A 21532-nucleotide genomic window follows, 5' to 3' on the forward strand; every position below is an offset into this window, starting at 1 on the left:
TATCACGTCAGAAGTGATTCAGTAGTTTTATGAAAAAGAAAAGAAAAAATACTGTCACTCCGTTATATATGAGCTTGCAATACAAAGAGTTTAATCGTTTACTGCGCCTTAGAAAGTTTGTCTTTTTCGTGTTTTTTTTTTTCAGTAACAAGATTTATTTTAGATACTCACGTTGTTCAATTTTATCTTGTGTTTATTGTCCTGCTTGTAATGTCCGGAGAGTTGATATAGAACAGCACGACTTCTCCTTCTACCGTAATTAGCTGGTGGCGCTTCAGGATCAAGATTTCCATTTGCATCTGAAAAGTGTAAAATTGTACCGTCGCGGTGTAAAAGATTTCTTTTTTTTTTTTTTTCTTCTATAACCTCGTGTAGCCTCGTTTTAACAGAAGTAAATTTTCCAGCGTGACGATATCAAAGTGCGTACGTTTTATTATAGCTCTACAGATGTGAATTGTATTAAAACATATTTCTTTTAAGAATATTAAGAAGAAGAGAATTATTATTAATTTAACATGAATTTAGCATAGAGAATTTTGTTGAACTTTTCATTTCAAGTATATAAACGCGATTCATTTATAAATAAATATATGTAAAAATATTTACGTATGTTTACAAGATAATTATCGATTATTATCCTTGACATTGTTGCCTTTCTAAAGATCCAAGTAAAAATTTATTTCATACTAACAAAGTACGATTATTTTAAGTATAATTGAATTAATATTACTTATGAAACCAAACCGAACAAAAACGGCTTTTATTTACTCGATATTCAAGTTTATGTTCGCTCAATATCAACGTTCATATAGACATATATTATATGGGCGATAATTGAATTTGATTTGTATCGTGTCGAATATCACTACATACTACGAAAAATGCATTACAATAGAAAAAAGTAATTATACATTCCCGATACTGCGATCATTTTTTAATTCTAGACATACTACAATAAACAAAATACAAATTGCGTAATGGGTCATTTTTGTAATTTTTTTTTTTTTGCGAAAAGGATTTCTGCCTCGGTAAAATATATTTTCTCTCATAGCGGATATTAAAGTTTCAGTATTCAAAGTAAACTCGATGTCAGTTATTTCATCATAAATAAGATATCGTTTAAATAGTCTCGTATCAAACTAGGAAAAGGAAGAGAGAGAAAAAGAGAAAGAGAGAGAGAGAGAGAGAGAGAGAGAGAGAGAGAGAGAGAGAGAGAGAGAGAGAGAAAGAGAGAAAGATAGAGAGAAAAAGAGAAAGAGAGAGAGAGAGAGAGAGAGAAAAAGAGAAAGAGAGAGAGAGAAAGAGAGAAAGATAGAGAGAAAAAGAAAGAGAAAGATATATAACACATAATACTTGATAGAATATTTAAGAGACTTTGGCTATTTATTTATTTATATTTTTATATAAAAATAAAAAATTTGATAAGTTATTAAGCTATACTTATGTCTGACTCGTTGAGCGTGATCTTCGTAATTTCTTAATATATGATACCTTTAAAGTCAACTACATTTAATCTTCTATTAATAAAATATACCTTTTGAGTAATTAATCTTGAATCCGCTCTTACTCATAATTTTACAACAGGGTGTTTGTTGTTTTAACACAACGTTTGTTGTTTGTATTAGAATATAGGTAAATGAAAAATTACTTTTTCTATTTTCTTTCTTTTCTTTTTTATTTTCCTTGGTTCTTGTAAAAAGCTATTTAAACGTGCAATCGAGATGTGCCGTGTGTTTAAAAATGGTGTTGCATTGTCTAAATAACGTGATGCGTGATCGCCATGCGTAAAGCGTGCTGTGTATATCAGTATCTATATGAAGTAAATAATCCAATCGCAATTTGAACATGGTATAAACAATGTCGAACAATTAACATACATTACGAAATCTTTGATCTTCGTTTATTCGACAAAGTCGAATACGACGGAAACCTATTTGCGATTAGGTATATAATACGATTATATCAGGCTGATTTTATAAGCGAAGCATGGTTAAAACTCACCACTATCGTGCAACTCACAGAGCTGAAGATTTTTCGTATGTGTGATGTCCTTGTGAGATGCCAAGAACAGGACCACATCGCCTTTCTCGTTTTTTATTGGAACGATATCCAATAAACAATCAAACGGACTTCCTGCGGTAATGAACAAAATTAATTATTTTATTATATAAAATTTTCATAAGGATTATGACGTTTGAACATTTTGGAAAATTTACCATCGTTATTTTAATTAAGAACGTCATACTTTCGTTGCTCTTATAATTTTTTCGAGTTCATCTCGTTTCACGAGACATTTTCGAAAATATAAAAACGATAGAAATTCTAAGATGTAAAGAAAGAGAGAAAGAGGTGAAAGAAAGAGAGAGAGAGAGTGAGAGAGAGAAATAGAATGGTATCCTATTTCGAAACACGTCATGTGAGATTTAAAAAGCCAAAGCGAAATACAATAGGTTTTCGTATTAATGTAAAATAATAATGACTCGTATTCAGACAGCGGGACTAATTAATTTAATTTTCAGAATATTCAGTAAAATGGCAGCAAGCGGTTAAGAGAGCAGTTTTAATAAATAGCCCTTTATACTTTGTTTGCCAAACAATTCAAATAATACTCTCTCTTTCTCTCTCTCTCTCTCTCTCTGTCCCCATTTTCTCTTTCTCTCTTTTAATGGATCGACTTTGAATAGAAAAATATTTTTCTTTTCGCTTTTCTTAGATCGATCGATCATTTTCATACGAGATAGGTACGTGTTTTCGATTTATTCTCTAAATTGATTCAATGAACTTGTAAGCAATTTCATTTCTAATAAATTTTTAACGAAAATTTATACGAACAAGAAAAAACGAATGGACGATCGACGTGATTTTTCTTCCAACGAAATACATAGTTACCACGAACGCCGGCTTATAATTTATTTTTATTCGCATCCAACCGGCGGAAGGAAAGATTAAATTCTTCTTCAAGATTCGCAGATTCTTTCCTTCATTGCGAATTTAATCTTCGACCGAGGGATATTACCGAGAAATTAATAAATCGTGCGGTATACGTTGCATTCGACAAAATAACGTCGGTAGCACCTGCAATCTTTTTAAAAACATTTCGTTTCCATCGATGTTCATTAAAAAAATTTTTAAATGACGTGCTGCCGTCAAGTTTACGTAACTGGTTTGGTACGACTATCGATCGACTCGTTTGCCAAGGTAAATTTGAAGAATTTCAATCCCGTTTAAACGTGCGAACGAATTTAACGTTTTTATTTAACGTTTTCGCGGTACACCAACTAAATTCTCTTACCGTTCTTCTTATAAAACACGACTTCCATCTTCAGCTCTGTTTTACTTTCGAGACTCTTATCAATCATCGCCTTTACTTCCTCCTTCGTTTCCGAGCCGTAAAGAAACTTGCAAGCGCAACCCTTTTGCATGATTTGCGCTCGCGCGAATCCTGTCAGCTCACAAAATCCGTCGGAACAATAAACGATCGGATACATCGTCGGTACCTGCGCATTTCCGAGGACGAAGTTGCTATCTAAGAAGAAGAAAAATGATAAACGTTGATTAACACACGGTCAGAAATAATTATCCTGCAATTAAATAATAATTCATTATTTAACGCTTAGAGATAAAATGATTAATCGACGTTCGATTGATTTGAAAGGTTTCCTTTAGAAATAGAAACATAAAACATCAAAGTCCTTTTTGTATCGTTCGATTGAAATTTTCAAAGCTTTATATTCGTTCAGCTTGAACGTGCGAGGAACTTTTATTAACGGAAAATTTGCCTGTCATTTAGAAAGCTCTACGTAATAAAGTAACGAAGTAATTTTCTTATCTTTAGTTAAGTTACAGCGCACTGTGGATAAAAAAAAATTTTAACAAAATTTTTTTACGCATCTATACGCATATATATATATATATATAATTATTGATGATAATATACAGACAAAATGATGGATGAATGCATCGTTCGGCGCGGTTCATTGGTGAATAGCTTTGTCCGTGTTTCTGACGTCACGATAATTTATTCAAGGGCAACTCTGAATACTATTTTTAACTTTATATGCTGCACCACCTTGATCGTCTCTTTTCCTGGATCATTCTCGTAGTCCCAGTTATTTCGATAAAAAAAGAAGAAAGAAAAGAGGAAATGTGAAACGTTTACCTTCTCGAAAAAAGTATTCATTGATATAAAGCATCCCCTTTAAAAGATCCACATGACTTGAGGGTATCGATTTTTTAATCGAGTTTTTAATTTTAATTTTACTACGTTTCCTCGATCGACCGTATTCGCGATAATTCTCGATATAATTCTTACGGCGATGCGATAAAAGATTTCAAAACCTCTCGGTACGAATGTGAAATATATATTTTTTCATTTTTTTCTTTTTGCTTTTTCAATCTTTCCTTTTCTTTTCTTTCTCTTTTCTTTCATCTCTCTTTCTGTCCTTTTTCTTTCTTTCTTTCTGACTTTACGAGAGAACGTAAAAAGTCATTTTATGTTTTAGCCGCACGAAATCTTTATTATGATTCATATTTTGAAAAAATACGAGCGTCGTCGTAAAACGTACAGAAGATGTGTTATAGTGTGCATAAATTTTTGATCTTAAGAACGAAGCCATTCCAATTTATATTTTCTTATAATGTTCAAAGAACGTATGTATACAAACGAAGAAAACAAATTGACCGTTCATCGTAAGATCCTTTCAGGAAAAAGACGAGTTATACTCGAGAAACTGAGAAACTGCCGGTTCGAAGATTAGAAGAGATACACTTTATACCCCATGGAAAAAGTATTAACTGGAATAACCTAGAAACGGTTGAGAGATAAAACGAGTTTTCGAGGGCAAAGAAATTGGGATCCCAAGAGAATTTGTTCGACAAAGGCAAAATTACGAATTAAAAGTAAATAACGTAGTATAATATTCATTGGCTCGTCAAAAACGATATAAATATTTTTTTATAGAATTTCGAAAAATCATTACATTGTCAATTTTCGTTCGGAATACGTTATGCCATTTTAATCCGGAAAGACATTAACTATTATCGAGATAAAATGTAAAAGATTAAAAGAGGTGTACGCCGCAGGCAAGTATACTCTATTAAAATCCGTCCGTTTCATTTTAAAATGCAAACATTCTCGAAAAGTGTCATTTGCCGCAGGCAATCCTACGTTGTGGTAACCGCAAAAAGAACATTTATATACATATCTACCGGTATTACTTTTATCGCTATAATCGAATTAAATGACTTTTCTATCGATAATACATTTGTCCAACTTACAATTTATATCGGTTATTATGCCATCGTCAGATATATTCCCTTTAAAAATTTTATAAACACGGATTCATGTAAAGTTAAGTAAAATAAAGACAAACTTATCTTCGAAATTTTTAGACAAAGTTATTCGCTTAAATGGAGATAAATTCAAAACCATACATAGCTAAATCCGTCAGCTTGATTCCAGAGTAATTGCATTGGAAAATTAGTAGGAACTTTAACGATGATACTATTAGTATCAGTCTACGAACTAGCTAAAGTCACTGCGTCTTGATTGACGACTTTGATGTTCATATGAACCATGTTACTGATATACATATACGTGTACATAAATAAATAAATAAATATATATATATGGTATGATATTTCGTATATATAGTTCTAAAATATTACGAAAGAGTCTAACATTATCGAAAGATTGATAGAAAATTTTAATTAAACAGTTGCTAATACGTTTCGTCGGTAAAATCACAAAATATTATCTCTGTTGATCTTGAACGATCGAGCAGCCATAAAATGTGACGTTTTCGAGCGATCACTCAGCTAAGCACCGACATTGACTAATTACTGACTCTTGAGAGATTTCTCTTTTAATTGTATAACTTACCGAATTCGTACGAAACAAGCGGACTAATTACCTCTATCAGAAGTTATTTCGACAAGATTTCATTTTATATAATGTTTCATTACGTAAGTTGTTTTCCATTGTCAAAGCATATCGAATCTTCTCTAGATAATAATAATTATGAATGAAAATGTTTAAGAACGCTTCTAGAATATAATTTCATATGATTCGTATCATAAAATTAAATCATAAAGTAGTAACCGTGAAATAAAAATAAAAAAAAGAAAAGAGTAACTACGTGTGAAATAACGTTATTAATTTTACCGTTTTATTGATACAGAATTTCTCCATAAGTTTAATGGTGACACGTACGGAGCTCATAAAAAATGTCGTGTCACTAAAATTCATCCTTAAGTTTTATAACATTCCCCCTATAGTATATATACAAACATATATATATATATATATATGTGTGTGTGTGTATATAAGCTCGCTTCGAATATAAACGGAAACATTTCCCTAGGATTTTCCATAAACGTTTGCAAAGATATAGAAAGAGATTTATCGGGTGAGAAATACTATATTTTTCTTTCTCATTCTTTTCATTCTTGATTTAAAGACTTTCCTCACGGCAAGTATGAAAAAGATGAAGAAGAAAAAAGAAAAAAAAGAAAAAGAGAAAGTAACATAGCGGACAGTAGCATATCGATAAAGAAATTCGTTTGAAAGTTTTTCTCGTAAGCTAGTATAGTAAGAAGAGTTTTTCCTTGCAAAGGAAAAACTTTTACGAAAGGAATAGAAATGTCACATGCCATAGTATCTCGGAACAATCGTTTCGATATCAAAAACTAACTTTATTGCAAATGTTTTCAATTCTTATTAGAATAAATTCCGAGGGAAAGGTATTGTAATACAGAAATATATATATACATACTTTTTATATTCTCAACATTTTCTACATTATTAGAGAAAGAAAAACTTTCTCTGATAACGATGGAAAGTAAATATAGGATGAATATACCTTTTCCATTTCGTACACACGCAAGACTTTCTTATTTATAAATTATAACGAAAGACGAAATTACCTATCCTTATAGAATATATTCAAGGTTACATCAAACGACCGCACGACTCAGTATAACAAAAACATTGCTTAGTTTCTCTTGAGAGATCTTAGTGATTGTACATAGACGAAAACAAAGAAAAGAATAAGTTAAGAAGAAGAAGAAGAAGAAGAAGAAGAAGAAGAAGAAGAAGAAGAAGAAGAAAAAGAAGAAGAAAAGAACAATCCATCTTTAGATCATTACAAATAATAGATCGCATAGAAATTAGATCATTATAAGGGATTTCTTGTGAGTGTTTATTAGAACTGCCGAATATCGTGAACATTAACATTTTATCTATAATTAATTAGGAGTTGGGAGTACAGTTAACGACCTCCTCCTTTCACCTCCACAGTTTAGATCGTTAGATACGTAATCGATTACCATGTTATAGGCTCTCGTGTTCACGTAGGCAGGGGGTAGTGTTTACGGTCATTTCATCGGCCGCTAAGAGCAGCGTAAAGCGGCTACGGCAATTTCAGAGCAGCCATGGACAAAGACTAATGGAGACTGTTGTACATACCAACACCAAAGCTTTTTCTCTCTTTCTCTCTCTCTCTGTCTCTCTCTCTCTTTCTCTCTTTCTCTCTAATGCGTACGCTGTGATTCTATCTCGTGCACGCTAAACATACCAATCTATACATCGAGCATTGTATTGGCAACGAAAATCTTGTTTGAACATGGACAGTAGTCCGTTTAATCTTTCTCTGCTGATATCTCTCTTGTTCTCCTTTTCTCTTGCTATCTCTCTCTTTTTGTCGCTGTTGCTCTCTCTATCCTTCTCTATCTCTTTTATCGTATCTGTCTATCTCTTAGCCACTATCTTTATACCTCTCTCTCTCTCTGTCATTCTCTTGGTCGTTCTCTTCTTCGCTACCATTATCCCTTCCTCTTTATTTTTCTCTCTCTCTTTATCTTTCTTGCTTTCTCTCATAATACCTTTCTTTCTCTCCTTCTCTCTCTTTTGTTATCTCATATACTATCTCTTACTATCCCTTCCCTTTTCTCTCTCCGTTTCTCTCTTCCTATCTCTTTTGCTCTCTTTCACCATACCTCCATCTATCTTTCTATCTTTACATTTACTTCTTCGCGAGTGAACGAGAAGGAAAATCGAGAATGGCGAGAGGAATGGGAAAGGAGCAAGTATTTTCGAGAGGAACGATTTCAGAGAAGCTTTTCGTGATTTTTCAACGGTAAAGTGAGACACGTTCGAATATCTCGTATCAGAAGTTAAGTGAACCGAATTGCTCGCGACCGATAGGTATTGACGTGTATGTAGTTTTCGATCTATTAACGTCGTTTTTATAGAGAAAGAGAGAGAGAGAGAGAGAGAGAAAGAGACAGACAGAGAGAGAGAGAGAGAGAGAGAGAGAGAGAGAGAGAGAGAGAGAGAGAGAGAGAGAGAGAGAGAGAGAGAGAGAAAGTAATTTTGTTTGGCACGTTAAAGATGGTTCGATTTATCAATCATCTATTTGTATTATGTAAGAAGAAAATGATGCGAGAGGATGAAAAGAGAAAAGAAGATAGATCGATCTATTGTAAATTCGAGATCATAAGTAATAAATCAGATTAATGTTTCCTCGTGATTAATGTAATGCTCGATGTAAATTTATCGAACGAGGAAACAATATCGGACACGTAATCGATCGTTCTATTATTTTCCTGTAATATCTTATATTTAACGAGCTCATACGTCCGTGGAGATTTTTATTATACTCATTGTCTTGGATAAATGTATGAATATGTGAATACGTAGGTTATTAAAAGAATAAGTGTCACAGATTGGATTCTTTGAATGGAGAAAAACCAAGAGAAGTGGGAAAAGTGGTCGACCAAAAATAGCGTCAGGCATTTATAGAAATGACAAGCAGTTTGTATGTGAATGAGCCAACTGATGAGAAAGAGAGAGCCAGAGAGAGAGAAAGTACGGATAATTAAAAGGAGGATGGATACGCATCTGGGTCGTGAAAAGTGCTGCTCAAACAAATACGGATTTTACGTAGAGATGGTTGTTACTACGACGTTGTTACTACGACGATATATGGGGTGAAAATAAACGAGAAAAAGGGAGGGAGAGAAAAAAGGGATCTCCTGGGTTGCGTCTGTGTACGTACTCATACGCGTGAAGAGTGAAAACTGCGGGTGGTTTTTCGTCGGAACGACGATCCGTCGACGACACCCAAAGACTCTTATTTTGCCTCAAAAAGTTGGGGATCTTCAAACAGCCTGAAAGAAGAATACTCTGCTATTCTTAGCTCTTTCATTGTTGTATCTTTAAGGAAGACAAAAGAAAGAAGAAAAAAAGAAGAAGAAGAAAAAAAGAAAAGAGAAAGAAAAAGAAAAAAACTTGTTGAGATCGTTAAACGTTGAATCGTTTTTCCTTCGTAATTAGTTTCGTTATTTTGAAATTGTTCGGACAAATTGGTCGATTAGGAAAAAGTTTGGTCAACGAACGATCAATTAACATTCGATTTATTTAGGAACGAAATATCGTATTTCGATGCAAGTATTTAATCCGTAAAAAAATTTGCAAGCGGTGCGAATTCGTGGAACAAGCACTCGATTTACAGGGAAAGAGTTGAATATATTTAAATATCGTTAATTCCGATAAGAGGAAGTTAATCGGTGTGTATAGCTATTCTTCTTTCAATGTACAGACAAAGAGAGAGAGAGAGAGAGAGAGAGAGAGAGAGAGAGAGAGAGAGAGAGAGAGAGAGAGAGAGAGAGAGAGAGAGAGAGAGAGAGAGCGAGAGAGAGAAAGGACAGAAAAATATCCCCACGTATCGGTTTTTCTTAAAAGCGTAATCACGAAAGCTCCTCTTAACTATTTATAAACGATATTACTCTCGATTGTATACCTTGACATTTACATATATAAATTCTGATAAAACAATATAATAGAATAATGTAAAATCACAATTGCTTCATTGTGAACTTTCTAATTTTATATACCAGAGCGATATCGAATGATCTTAAATTGTAATAATAGAATATCGTTAATATGTTGATTACGTTTTTAAGAGAGCCATTAATATTTCGGAGATTCATTATTAAAGATATACAAGAACTGATAACCTATGTATTTAATTACAAATTCTACGTTCTAAGCTTGGTACTTTGTTCCAATGAAACAAAAAGCGGTATACAGTTGGATTTTAATTAACATAAGACGATAGTTTATTTTAATAAGAGCTACATATTCTGATGAAGTAGAAAGAATATACTTTTCTTTTCTCTCTATCTTTCTTTATATCCTCCTCTTTGCTCGCACAGTCATTAATTTTCACTTTAGGAGTGCCTACACATTTCTTTACTTTCGCGAACTTCTTTATGTTGCTACCCGTATAACATCAAGGCACTCTATTTCTTTCTTTCAGACCGTTGAACATCCACATTGGCGAGAAAACTTTTTTAAGAAAAATTGAACGTTTAAATACAACGATAAAGTCAAAATAATTTTGTTTCGAATTTCTGTCTTTCAGAGATAATCGCGTATATGTAATGAAAGGACGAAATTAATTTCGATTCGACAAAGCCGTAATTTCAATGCTTAATAATATGCAGTTTGAATAGCATAAGTGTTCAATCCTATTTTAGAAAGCATCGACCACTTTTCCAAGCATTAATAGGAAACGATGACTATTGTCATTCCAGGATTTTCCTGTATAAGTCGAATAATCAAGCGAATAAGATAATACTATGCGCTAATTGTTGCGGTTATCGTACAATTATTATTTGCTATGTCACATACTGAAATTCGCTCGTCACATTAATTTCATATTGATCCGTTAAATAAACTGTGTATTTTGTAATTGACTGTTAGCGTTATTAATGAGAAATTAATTTTACTTATCGACGTTGCCAAGCAACCTGAAATATTTCATTTGTATAAGACCCAGACATTTCGTTCTCCTTAAATGAATCACAAAACGCGATAACCATTGTTAGTTCCTGATTATTTTCTTCACGAAGAGAGAAAATATTTTTGTGAGTTTTATTTATACTTACTTCGTATAATTATACCGTTCCGTCTTTATACATAACAAAAAAAAAAAAGAGAGAAAAAGAAATAAAAGAAGAAGAAAAACAAAACGTTCGTAATATCTGCATCCGTGAACATGAAATATTATTGTGAAATATTACAACGAGTATAAAGTAAAAAATACTGTAAATTTATTAATTATAAAGAACAATCGTTTTGAAATAAAAAGGAGAAGGCTCTTTCTGTTTCGTAAATTATTATTAAATCATTTTGTTATTTGATTAGGAAACAAAAAAAAAAGAAGAAAAAAAAATATATGTATATGCGTGTGTGCACGTGCGTATAAGCGTGTAAAAATATTTATATCTCAATGATAAAAAATATAATTATTTTTGTTACATGTTTCACTTTGTAAATGTGTCTTTTATTCGAATAATTACGATATGGAGAGTTAGTCAATTATGAACTCGTTATATTTCCACTTGTCCGATATCAACATTATTATTCAAACGTGTAGTAGGTGAGAGCAGTAGAAATACCGGAGAGACGGCTATGACAGAGGCATGCAGAAGTGATTAACATCGGATGCATTATTGTTCTGTTGCTTTTGAAAAGCTAATCGACCTTCACCATAGAAAGTAACAAAGAAAACATGAAATATTTCGAAAGAGGTAAAAGGCACGTACGTACATATATACCTATAGTAATTTTTATTTTACCTTGCCTTTTTATCGATTAAACGAACAATAATAAATTTAATTAAAGATCGTTATAATTTTGTTCTCCTTTTGGATATTATTTTTCCATAAATAAATCCATTGAAAATTGATATTCCCAATGTAAAAAGGATTCGATTGAAACCAATTGGAATTCTCGTCGTAAAACTTAACTACGTAGTTGCGAACGAATTATTCAAAAGATTTAATTTACCTTTATCTTTCTCGTAACGATCGTGCTTCGTAGTTACGGAAGGAGTATACAGAAGGATTAAAAATACGTGACGTTTCGTGGACAATTAACGTAGCTTTCCACGTAATTATGGAAACAATGACACTATGATCAATACGGACCATCATGGAGTATGTTTGATACACAAGACAATCCTGTGTTTCGTCACGTTTTACGGATATAAAAAAAAAAAGAAGAAAAAAAAAACAATGTTTCGTTATTATATCTTAGCAAAAATTATATTGATCATTGATTTTCCAAATATAATTATTATATTATTCGATTAATCAACATATTTGCATTCCCATAACAATTGGAACGTACGATCGGTAGTTCGAGTATTATTTGTCACTTGTAATTAGTGACTAATCGAATGGTTAATTTAAATTCTAAGTACACGACAATCCGGTGGGAGTTTACTATTAGTACATAGTCAAAGCCTTAGTTGACTCGTTCCTAATGTTTACATTATCTTCATAAACACATATAATACACGTATAATCTTGCAATATATTCAGAGATGTACGTTAAGTACAAAGTATAAAAGAAAAAAGAAAAAAAAGAAGAAAAAAAAAGAAAGAAAGAAAGAAAGAAAGGAATAAGGAAAGAAAAACAACTACGATGGTTGTAAGTTTTAAGGATGAAGAAAGTATTCTTTTTATCGCTAATTAAGATTCTCCCCTCTTGTATTCAGAGTTATTTATGTAAGTTTAACGAGATTCTCTAAGAAAAAGGGAAAATGAAAAAAAAAGAAATAAATAAATGAATGAATGAATGAATAAAAAAAAGGAGGAGTACTTTAGGTATTTTGAAAGAGATAACTATGCAACTTTTATCGTTCGGTTTAGTTAGAAAGTTCTCCTATCCATCTGTCTTCCTTTCTTTTGTCTCATACAAATGGGTCGGTGTTCTATTTCTGCACTGGTCTCTACTTACTAACACGGAATATAGAAAAGTCCTTGTAAACCTCTTATCGTTCATAACCTTATCTATACTGTTTGCTTTCGAGTTGGTTGTTTTTTTTGTTCTTCTTTTTTTCCTTTCTTTCTCTTCTTTTTTTTCCTTTTTTTTTCATAAAAATCCTCACCCTCTCGATGATACGCCATATGGTGCGTATATTCAATATATATTTATCAACATTTACAAGCCGTTATTTATAACATCGTAAATTTACCTTTCGCATTAACGATCGATCAATATGAAAATATCGATGTGCAGATTATTTGTGCAGGCGATAATATAACGAATCTTGTGGAATAATCAATTTAATTGGATTTTCTGAGGCATATATAATCGACAGGATGCAATGGTTTAAATGATACAATGATCATAAATGATGATATGCGTTACCGATCAGTCGATTTTATTAGTCGTCTGTAAACCACTTTTGATTTTACAGTTCATTCGTAAACGTCGAAGGAACGTTACCGAACGTTATCTCCATTAACAAACGTTCGTTTCGTTTACGTATAACTTGTTTCTTTAATTTTCAATTCGGAAACATTACGGACATCGTCTGTTTGTAACAAGGTTAAATGAGTTCAACTAAAGATAAATTGCAATTCCTATTGCGTATCGAATGAAATAACCTCTTTCTATTCCATTTAGTTAAATCAACTCGATAGATTCGTGGTCTTTCTTCGAATCGTATGTTCTTCAAAAGAAAAAAAGAGAAAAAAGAGAAAAAGAAAAGACAAGCTTTTTATACCATCGAAATGTATCAAACTTTCTTCTCAAATCAAATTAACGATTTATCCTTGAACTTTTCGTTTCTCCTCCTTCTTCTTCTTCTTTTTCTTTTACTTCTTCTTTTCTTTTTTTTTTCTGTTTCTTCGATTTATTTCCTTCCTTTTTTCCTTTTACTTTTTAATAATCTTGCAAAAAATATAATTATTACAGAACGATCAATAAACGATATTATTTAAACAATTTATTACATTACAATATTAAGCAATGAAAAAAATATAAACCTCGTTGATGAAAAAATAACGCGTGATTCCATTATCTTAATGCCGCGAATGTGAAAGGTGTAAGACAGTGAATTTTCTTTTTTGTATACGCGTTCGTCACGTCTGTCTCTTTCCAATGACCCTTAAGTGCAGACCAGAGAATCCAGAAAGAGAAGAGAAGAGGCGAGATATACTTGGCTCATAAAAGTTGTCCTCGACTGCAAAAGGCGCATCTTCCTTTCCCCATTTTCTTACAACGGTGTCGCACGACATAGGAAGTGAGTTTATGCAGGGCAATGAGCCATGAAACCGACGAAAATGTTTGCCCGGAATAACCAGAAATAAAGAGAGAGGGAGGAAGAGAGAGCGAGAGAGAGAGAGAGAAGAAAAAGTCTCGTCACTTGAGAAGCATCCTCGACTTTTCTTTTAACTTTTTAACGAATTCATCGTTCCTTTCTTTTTGATATGATATTTATATAAGTGCTATCCGATATCTTAACAAATTTATTCTTTTCTTTCTACTCAGTTTTGCAACTAAAATAAATTGATTTTTTATAAACCCTGATAGAAAGTGATTTATTATATATATATATATATATATATATATATATATATATATATATATATATATATATATATGTATATATATAGGTACTCAACGATAAGAAAGAGATAAAATTCTATGCCATGATGAAGTATTCCTTTCGTGAAACGTTAGTATGGAATTTGAAGGAATAAGGAGATCGTAGAGAAATGACGGAGGGAATTTTCAGAAAGAGACAGAAAGAAAAAGAGGGAGAGGGAGAGAGAGAGAGAGAGAAGGGGAGAGAGAGAGAGAGAGAGAGAGAGAAAGAGGGAGAAAGAGAGAAAGAGAGAGATAGAAATAAAGAAAAAGGGAGATCCTCGTTTAGTGATTTAAATTGGTTCATTTCGCACGACCGCCTTGAATCTCGTATCTGTTGGAATACAAAAGAACGAAATCTCGATATCTTACAAATCGATTTGCTTTAGAATAGATAGAATAGGATAAAAACCGAATCGTAAGGCAAAGAGAAAGCTCTTTTATTTTTGGTAAAACTATGCCGACTTAACAAGGGAATAAGAAATCTTCTTTCGAACAGTCAGATCGTACGGATATCTTGTTATCAGTGTTTCCACATAAATCGACGATCATATATGTATATATATATATATACTTGTGTATGTATATATATTTATATACGTATTCAATCGATACGAGTAACAAAGCTTGATAAAAAGAAAATCGTTGAAAAATCGTCCGATACGAGCTTGAAAATAATAATAACGTAACGTTTCATTATCTTCACGTTAGACGCATAAACGCGAATTGTACTTTCCCATAAGAGATACGATTGAATCGAACGCAATCACACAATACGTTAAATTCGGTTTGCAGTGGAAAACGCGAGAAAGCTGTCAAGGAAACACTAATCCGTAACAGCATCGGTTTTGAGATAAAGGACGTCCTCTATCCAATCGTTGTAAAAGACTCTGGTTCGAAACTATTACCACTACTACTATCTCTTTTTTCTATGATGTAGAGAGAAAGAGAAAGAGAGAGAGAGAGAGACAGAGACAGAGAAAAAGAAAGAGAGAAGAGAGAGAGAGAGAGAGAGAGAGAGAGAGAGAGATAAGGAAAAGCTTCCCTTTTACTCGAATCATCCTTCGTACTTCGAAATATCGAGAGATTAACTCAACCAGTATCAAGCCTCCAAGAGTTTTCTCTACCCTATTGCCAGTTTCCCCTCGCCATTTCCCTTCGACATGGAAGGAAGCAACTTTTTTTTTCTTTTCTTTTCTTTTTTTTCTTTTTTTTTTTACCCTAAAAAGTCCTATTCATCGCGATACAATCTAAGTTCCTTTCGTTTACGAACAGTACCTAACATATCCGGAAGGGACAATCGAGTATACTATATATCGTTTCCTTACGATTAGATCTGACGAAAGAGAAAAAAAAGAAAAGAAAAGAATTCGATTTTATTTAGAGATCCTTATTTCCAATTCCTATAGGAATTCGATTCTTCTAATCGCTCTAAATGATAAAAAATTGTCGACTTTTTTTACTTCACTGAATCATTAGATTCGTATAATTTACTATAAGGTTCTGTTTATTATGGTGTAACGTAAACAACTTGTCTGTATAATGGAAATGCATAGAATATGAGAGCTTCGCTTCTCGTTATATTGCTTCAACAGTATGGAGGATGAAAAAGGAAAGGGAAATTCGTGACGGTGGATGATCGATATGCATTCTTTCTTCTCTCTCTCTCTCTCTCTCTCGTCTCTTCTTTTCTCTCCTTTTCGCTTCTCTCACTCTTCAGGGAGACAACACCTACGTCATCACCTTCGCTTGCGTTTCGTGTCGCGATAAGATAAGGATTATCCGTTCAGAATAGTTATTAGGCTCATCACGTCGATCGATAGACGATGTTTCATCTCGATGGAATATGTCAGACTTTTCTTCCTTGCTTTTTTCTTGATTATTATTATTTTTTCTCTTCTTTTCGTTCTTTATTTTTTCTCATTTTTTTTTCTTTATTTTTTACTTTCTTTTTTTTTTTCTTTTTTTTTCTTAATATTTCTCTCTAACGTTCGATACTACATCTCGTAATTATCTAGATTGATGAAAAACCGAGATCATTGAGGAGGATTAACGTCAAAGTCGAGCTCCTTATGAAATTTCGATGTAAAACACACGAGAGGTTTTAAACTCTCTTTTGCTTTAAATTAAGCCATCTTCTTTCAACGAAATTAATTACAAAGATTAGAAAGGAATCGTTAGTTTTAGCAAAGCTGTCGGGCGCAATCTCGTTTATTAAAATATTTGACAACAGGTAACCACAGCTTTATCTTCTGATACATTCGAGCGAACTTTCTAGGAAACTATTCTCGTTATATTCGCAAAAACTTGAACAAACTAAATCAAGAGAATCGATTGATCGAACCATCTACTATCTTATTCCGTTCTGTGAATAGATGGATTCAATAATCGATATAGTTTCAGTTGAAGTAGCCATAGAGACGGTCAAAGAGCTTGATGTTTCATTAAATCTGCGTCAAAATCAGCGTCGGCTACGTTAGGTACATTTACCTTTTTTCTTAACGTATCGATAATGTTAGATATTTAGATTGAGAATAAACAAAGGGAAAAATCGATTCTAATTTCCATTCCAACTCGATTAATTCCTATTTTAGTCTTTACAGAAATTTTAGTTAGTCTGTAACGATGCGCGGCAACTTTGATTGGCTCAAAAGGTCAGTATTGATTTTCGTAACGGATCGTGCGCGTTCACAAGACGACGACCGATAGATAAAAGCCGTACTTGTGATCTTCAATGTATTTTCTGACGAATCGAATTACATCTTCTTCGTTTTTTTTTTGGTAACATTTCCTTTTTGTTTTGTTTTTTATTTTATTTTATTTTATTTTTTTTTCATAATTTGCCCATCCATTTTTCTTGAATAACGTATCAAACGTATCACAAATCTCGTCGAGTTAAAGTCGAAATTTTCCAAAAGACCGCAAGATATAACAGGGGTTCGTTTTCATGTCGTTAATAATGTATTTCCTTCAGAGTTTTTGACGTCATCTATCATGTTACTACATTTAACAACATACTTGACGTTCTCAATGGCATTCTCAATATTTCGAGCTATTTCTAAACGGCTTTATCACTGGACCCATTCAACTCGTATTATTTACGCTTATCATCGCGATATATATTTTTCTTCCGGCAAAATTTGCATAATCCAAATGGAATGTATTAAAACTTCGTTTGAAATTATTTTTGTCGTTGTTTATAAAATCTCACATTTTATCGAACGAATTATTAGTATCTTTGATTGTTATATTCTGGTCATCCATTTTTTAACGCATTCGATATAATATCGCCAAAGGTTGGTTATTTGAGGTAAATATTATTATTGATTCTCGACGTACGCGATATGTAATAACTTCGTAAATCGTTCGGATTTATATATAAAGGAAATATTTTTCATGGTTTTGCATATGAAATAGTTTATTTGATCTATCGAACGTACGAAAGAATATCTTTTATTATAGAAAAAAATCATTAGTTATTTCACGCCATTACGATATTTTTTAATATAACGCTTTACATATACGAACTAATAAACAAGATTTTTATTATTATTTCAGTTAGGTAATTTTTTTTTCACTATTGTTAATGTTAGAATAAGAAATAATATTTTTCTCAACCGTGACTATAAAGATCTTTGCAGAAAATAAAGTGGATAAAAGAATTATATCATTAAAAAAAAAAAATATATAGATATATAAATTCTTAATCAGCGATACATCACCACCATTTATTATCAAGAAATATGACATAAATGAATCAACTCTTCCGCACAATAAGGAAAACTAAAAGTAAAATAAGAATTAGAGCGATCTTGACAGTGATTAAATACTAGTTTTATCTTCCTCTTTCTTTTAACATTTATTTAAATATAATGAAAAAAAATTTACCTTTTTATTGTTTTGAAATTAAATAAAGTTTATATTAGAAAAAGTCCTTTTTTATTTAATATTAATATCCCGCTATAGACAAGTCCTATGTCCCGTATGAAAAGAAATTTGTATAACGAAGAATGTATCTTTCACGTTATGGGCAATATAGATATCAATCGAATATTATCATCAGTCAGAATTCATTTGTCGATAGATAATTTTTATGACATTTGATATGTTAGTAATCGTGTTATCTAACCAGATATAATATTTCGATTAAAGTAGATCGATGCATTAAGGATTCATCGTAATTGCCAATGACAGATTCTTTGAATTTTTATCGCATTTGATTGCAAGATAATTAATAACGTGTCGAACGTATTAGTCGATCACATATCAACAAGAAATATTAAACATTAACCTGTTAATCGGAAAAAATTTTCGATCGTCAAACGTGGGTAGAAAACTAGATCAGATTGAATGAAACGTAGAATAAAAAAATTGGTGTATTTAACATTTTCTTTCTTCCTTTTTTTTTTGTTTTTAATTGGAATGAAAAACAAATGATTTATTTTTCCTATCAAAAAGAGAAATGAAACGTCGATGAGAAGTTCAATGAATGATTGAACGTAATATAAATTTCTTTTTCAACTGAAACGAGAAGATAAATAATCCGTGAAAATAAATGGCTCATGGAGTACGGATCACGGATCAGGGAGCAGGAGTATGAGCAAGAATTCCAATAAATATATTTTATTAGATTTTCTAAAAAATTTACGTAGTAAAATATCTAGTTTGGTATTGATGAATACATTATCAATGTAATTTCTACTAAACTGCTCATTCAGAATTTCAATCGAACGATCATAAGAGAACCCACGAGGAATATTATTGTTGATTGGACGACATCCATTATGGATATATGCGTTTATAATCGAAATTACAAGTTATCGCAGAGATTGTATAGCAATATGACAATATGAGAATGAGAGGAATTCAATGGTATAAAATTTATCCACTTGTTTATTTTATACGAAAAGAAAAAAAAAATCAAAGCCTATTAAATGTACAAAAATCGATGGAACATCGATAGATACTTTCGTAATATCTTCGTATTAACATTTATATTTGTCAAATGTATATTCAAAAATTTTGTATTTTCTTTGTTTTATTTATTGATCCTCATTGATTACAAATTTGATGATAGGAAGACTAGTGTGATGCTCCTTCAATTTATCCCCCTATTGGTTACACTGTAATTAATTCTACAGAACACGTAGAGGCTTCTCGAGTAGTTCTACTTATTGCTATATATAGTTCTATAATGGTTAGATTGGAAGTAGCTAATAATGTAAACATTATATAGCAAACATTTAACACGATGAAGCTCCTCGCGAAATTTCAATAAATAACAGAATAGAACTTAGTTGTTTAATCGGTCAAAGAAGCATTATAAGAGGTAACAGAAATTACAATAAAATTATTAATTACTATGTAAAGTAATAAATCGATACGAGTGAGAGAAAGAGAGAGAGAGAGAGAGAGAGAGAGAGAGAGAATAGAAATAATAGAACAATAAGCAACTACCTATTGAAAAACTATATATAGTCAGTCATTTCAAAGCAAAGGATATCGAAAGTTTCGTCTGACGAAATAGGGAACGTTTTTGGTACGATAATGAAGAAAGTAAAGAGGGGATAGTATTCACAGTCAGATGCAGTAAACAAAGACAACAAAGGATCTTAGAGAGTCTTCATAGACAATTGAATCGTCTGATAACTATAGAACGATGTCTGCAACGACTAATAGATGTGCCACCTGTTTCACGCATTAGAGTAGATTCATACATAGTATTACATCAATGTTATATATCACGCATCTATGAAACGGATGTATTTAGCGATACACTAAGGATATATTACGCGTGTGTATGTACGTGTGTCTGTGTTAAGATCCATTATATTTCATATATTCAAGATAATTAAGTATCTGATTCACGACATAACACTTTCAACGAATATAGGATTCAAGTAACTGACGTATCAATTTCAATGTGCCACATGATTCCCTATTTTCTATCTTCATTAGACATAATCCGTACGTACCCCATATCATTGCATAATCCAGAACATACGTATACATTACTTTAACTCTATCATAATTTTCTGAATTCCTCGATCGACTCATAATATCGTACATATCTTTTGCAATATTTCGAATCTGCAGTGTAATCAGTGAATCATCTGCGGAAATGGCTCGCTAGTTATTGACGAATAAATGTTGATGCGGTTAGATGAATTGCAATATCGGATAAATCCGTTGTTCGCATAGTTCCATGAGTGTTGCGCGAATGGAGATTGATAGAAAGAGATATTCAAGAGGAGAATGATGAAAGAAAGAGAGAGAGAGACAGAGAAAGAGACAGACAGAAGAGATGAGAAGGGTTAGTTTTGTTGGAAGGGTTTGAAGAGAAAGGGAGAGGATTCTAAAGGCTTAATTTGGTAGCAGCAATGAAAGGAACGTTATTTAGTGCAAACCGTGCGATATGATAAGTGTACCACCCATCGGATTATGAAAGCGATATAGAGTCTTGATCCACTGCCCTCGAATCTAGTTTCTAAACGTAGCACGAAGCAATCGTACATTATACGTGATCTTCGATCGTTCCTCGTTGCTCGATACTCGAACGTTACGATGAGTCTAGCGATTTTCAGCGAATACGACGTAGGAATCTATGGGAAGCTGAAGTATTCAACTGGAACTTCCAAGTCGTCCTAGATATTGACTTTTATCTCGATACTTTCGTATATCTTTTTCTTTTTTTTTTTTTCTTTCGTTTTTATATTGAAAAATAAAACAAGAGGATAAGAAATAAAAAATTCTGATGAAATATATTTTCTATGCAGAAGAAATATTGATTTTGAAGTTTTCAAAATATAGGATATATACATATGCACGTTAACTATGAGATAAATAGAGTAAAAATATTCGGACAAAGAAGGTCATTATAAATATATCCATAGAAGATAGTAACCATTCCTCCATCTTGTAGTTTTCGTAATTATAGATTTTGAATGTGATTGATTCAAGTGATATTAAGAGTTAAAATCTATCCAATTTCCCGATATGTTCGATATTTAATTAAATATTTTAGATGAAACTCGAAGAAGACGATAACCCAATAACGATAACTCCGTTAATTGGTTAAGTGTCGTTATG

The 21532-nt window shown here is 32.2% G+C and overlaps 1 protein-coding gene and 1 long non-coding RNA gene across 14 annotated transcripts in view; one reads left to right on the top strand and one right to left on the bottom strand.

Annotated features, from left to right (window-relative positions):
• Nucleotides 1-21532, bottom strand: part of LOC127070045 (potassium voltage-gated channel subfamily H member 8) — an 83199-nt gene that overhangs the window by 14061 nt on the left and 47606 nt on the right. For 11 of the 13 annotated variants that reach the window (XM_051007935.1, XM_051007934.1, XM_051007889.1 and 8 more), the window contains 3 exons: nucleotides 3293-3526; nucleotides 2002-2133; nucleotides 172-299 (listed from right to left, as the gene is read on the bottom strand). In XM_051007935.1, coding sequence (XP_050863892.1) covers nucleotides 172-299; nucleotides 2002-2133; nucleotides 3293-3526 — 494 coding nt within the window. Of the gene's footprint in view, nucleotides 1-171; nucleotides 300-2001; nucleotides 2134-3292; nucleotides 3527-9056; nucleotides 9169-21532 lie in introns of all 13 variants that reach the window. The other 2 variants (XM_051007936.1, XM_051007877.1) reach the window with 2 other exon arrangements.
• On the top strand, nucleotides 6887-12586 carry LOC127070088 (uncharacterized). The gene is made up of 3 exons (XR_007784000.1): nucleotides 6887-7191; nucleotides 7337-10929; nucleotides 11442-12586. It is a non-coding gene; the product is annotated as an uncharacterized LOC127070088 (long non-coding RNA).

This window comes from Vespula vulgaris, chromosome 1 (assembly GCF_905475345.1).
Source record: "Vespula vulgaris chromosome 1, iyVesVulg1.1, whole genome shotgun sequence".
In the NCBI taxonomy this organism is placed as follows: domain Eukaryota; kingdom Metazoa; phylum Arthropoda; class Insecta; order Hymenoptera; family Vespidae; genus Vespula; species Vespula vulgaris.